General features: G+C 54.6%; 1 protein-coding gene across 2 annotated transcripts in view; it reads left to right on the plus strand.

The window, feature by feature from the left end:
* The window catches only part of ubr7 (ubiquitin protein ligase E3 component n-recognin 7), a 9,195-nt gene that overhangs the window by 2,456 nt on the left and 5,360 nt on the right, over window positions 1-1,379 (plus strand). For both annotated transcript variants that reach the window (XM_008397000.2, XM_008397001.2), the window contains exons 2-6: window positions 332-456; window positions 523-656; window positions 764-824; window positions 951-1,046; window positions 1,126-1,179. In XM_008397000.2, the coding sequence (XP_008395222.1) occupies window positions 332-456; window positions 523-656; window positions 764-824; window positions 951-1,046; window positions 1,126-1,179 (470 nt within the window). The remainder of the gene's footprint in view (window positions 1-331; window positions 457-522; window positions 657-763; window positions 825-950; window positions 1,047-1,125; window positions 1,180-1,379) is intronic.

Below are 1,379 nucleotides of genomic sequence, written 5' to 3' on the forward strand. Positions count from 1 at the left end.
TATTCCAGGTTCCATGTTAGTATTCCAGGTCCTGGATAATATTCCAGGTTCCATGTTAGTATTCCAGGTCCTGGATAATATTCCAGGTTCTGATCCCAGCCCAGTACTTCCAGACTTGTTGGAGATTTTTGACCTTCCACGTCTTTATGCTAATTTTTCTAAATTATTCAAACTTGTAACTCCTGATCCTTTTACTGAAACTCCAGCTTCAGCCATTTTTTCCCTATAGAACCTTCACGTGGTTCTGGTGGGATCGGGCTGTGGTCCGGACCAGAACCCAGGGGTCCGTTGGTTCCGTCCGGTCCGGCTGACCCGCAGGTTTTCCTTGCAGGAAGCAGGATGAGCGAGGAGCAGACGGTGTCTCTGGTGGACGTTCTGGAGGAGGATGAGGAGCTGGAGGAGGAAGCTTCGGCCGTGCTGGCAGGAAGTGATTCCGATCACTGCTCCTATCCTCAGGTAAGTCTCATCTGGAGGATCCGGTTCCGGCCCGGCCCGGCCCGGCTGACGCTGCATCTGTTGCAGGGCTACGTGAAGCGGCAGGCGCTGTACGCCTGCAACACCTGCATGCCGCAGGGCGGCGAGGCCGCTGGCGTCTGCCTGGCCTGCTCCTACACCTGCCACGAAGGTCACGACCTCTTCGAGCTCTACACCAAGAGGTACCGCTCACCGATTGGTCTGCTGTCGTCATGTGACTCGGGGCAGTTTCTGAACACCAATCAGATAATTGGGATCAGTTTCAACGTTTTTTCTGTGGTTTCTGCAGAAATTTCCGCTGTGACTGTGGAAACAGGAAGTTCTCTGAGCTGCAGTGTAAACTACATCCTGTGAGTTCACCTGAGAACACCTGTCCTGCTGCCACGGCAACGCTGACGATGGATGGATGGATGGATGGATGGATGGATGGATGGATGGATGGATGGATGATTGATTCATATCTTTATGTTTGTCAGGAGAAGGACAACGCCAACACTCTGAATAAATACAGCCATAACTTCTTCGGCCTCTACTGCACCTGCCGCCGGCCGTACCCTGACCCTGATGACCAGGTGAGACCACCTGGAGCTCACCTGTTCACCAGCTGAGCCATGACTCCATGTCTCACTGTGATTGGCTGCTTATGTCCAGGTGGAGGATGAGATGATCCAGTGTGTCGTCTGTGAGGACTGGCTGCATGGCAGGGTGAGTCTGAGCAGGTGGAGCCAGGTGTCCTAGCCTCCTGTCTCCTCTCCCCTCTCCTGTCTCCTCTCCTCTCCCGTCTCCTCTCCCGTCTCCTCTCTCCTCTCCCGTCTCATCTCCTCTCCTGTCTCCTCTCCCGTCTCCTCTCCCCTCTCCCCTCTCCTCTCCTCTCCCGTCTCCTCTCCTGTCTCATCTCCTCTCCC

The sequence above is a fragment of the Poecilia reticulata genome, linkage group LG21 (assembly GCF_000633615.1).
Source record: "Poecilia reticulata strain Guanapo linkage group LG21, Guppy_female_1.0+MT, whole genome shotgun sequence".
Classification (NCBI taxonomy): Eukaryota; Metazoa; Chordata; class Actinopteri; order Cyprinodontiformes; family Poeciliidae; genus Poecilia; species Poecilia reticulata.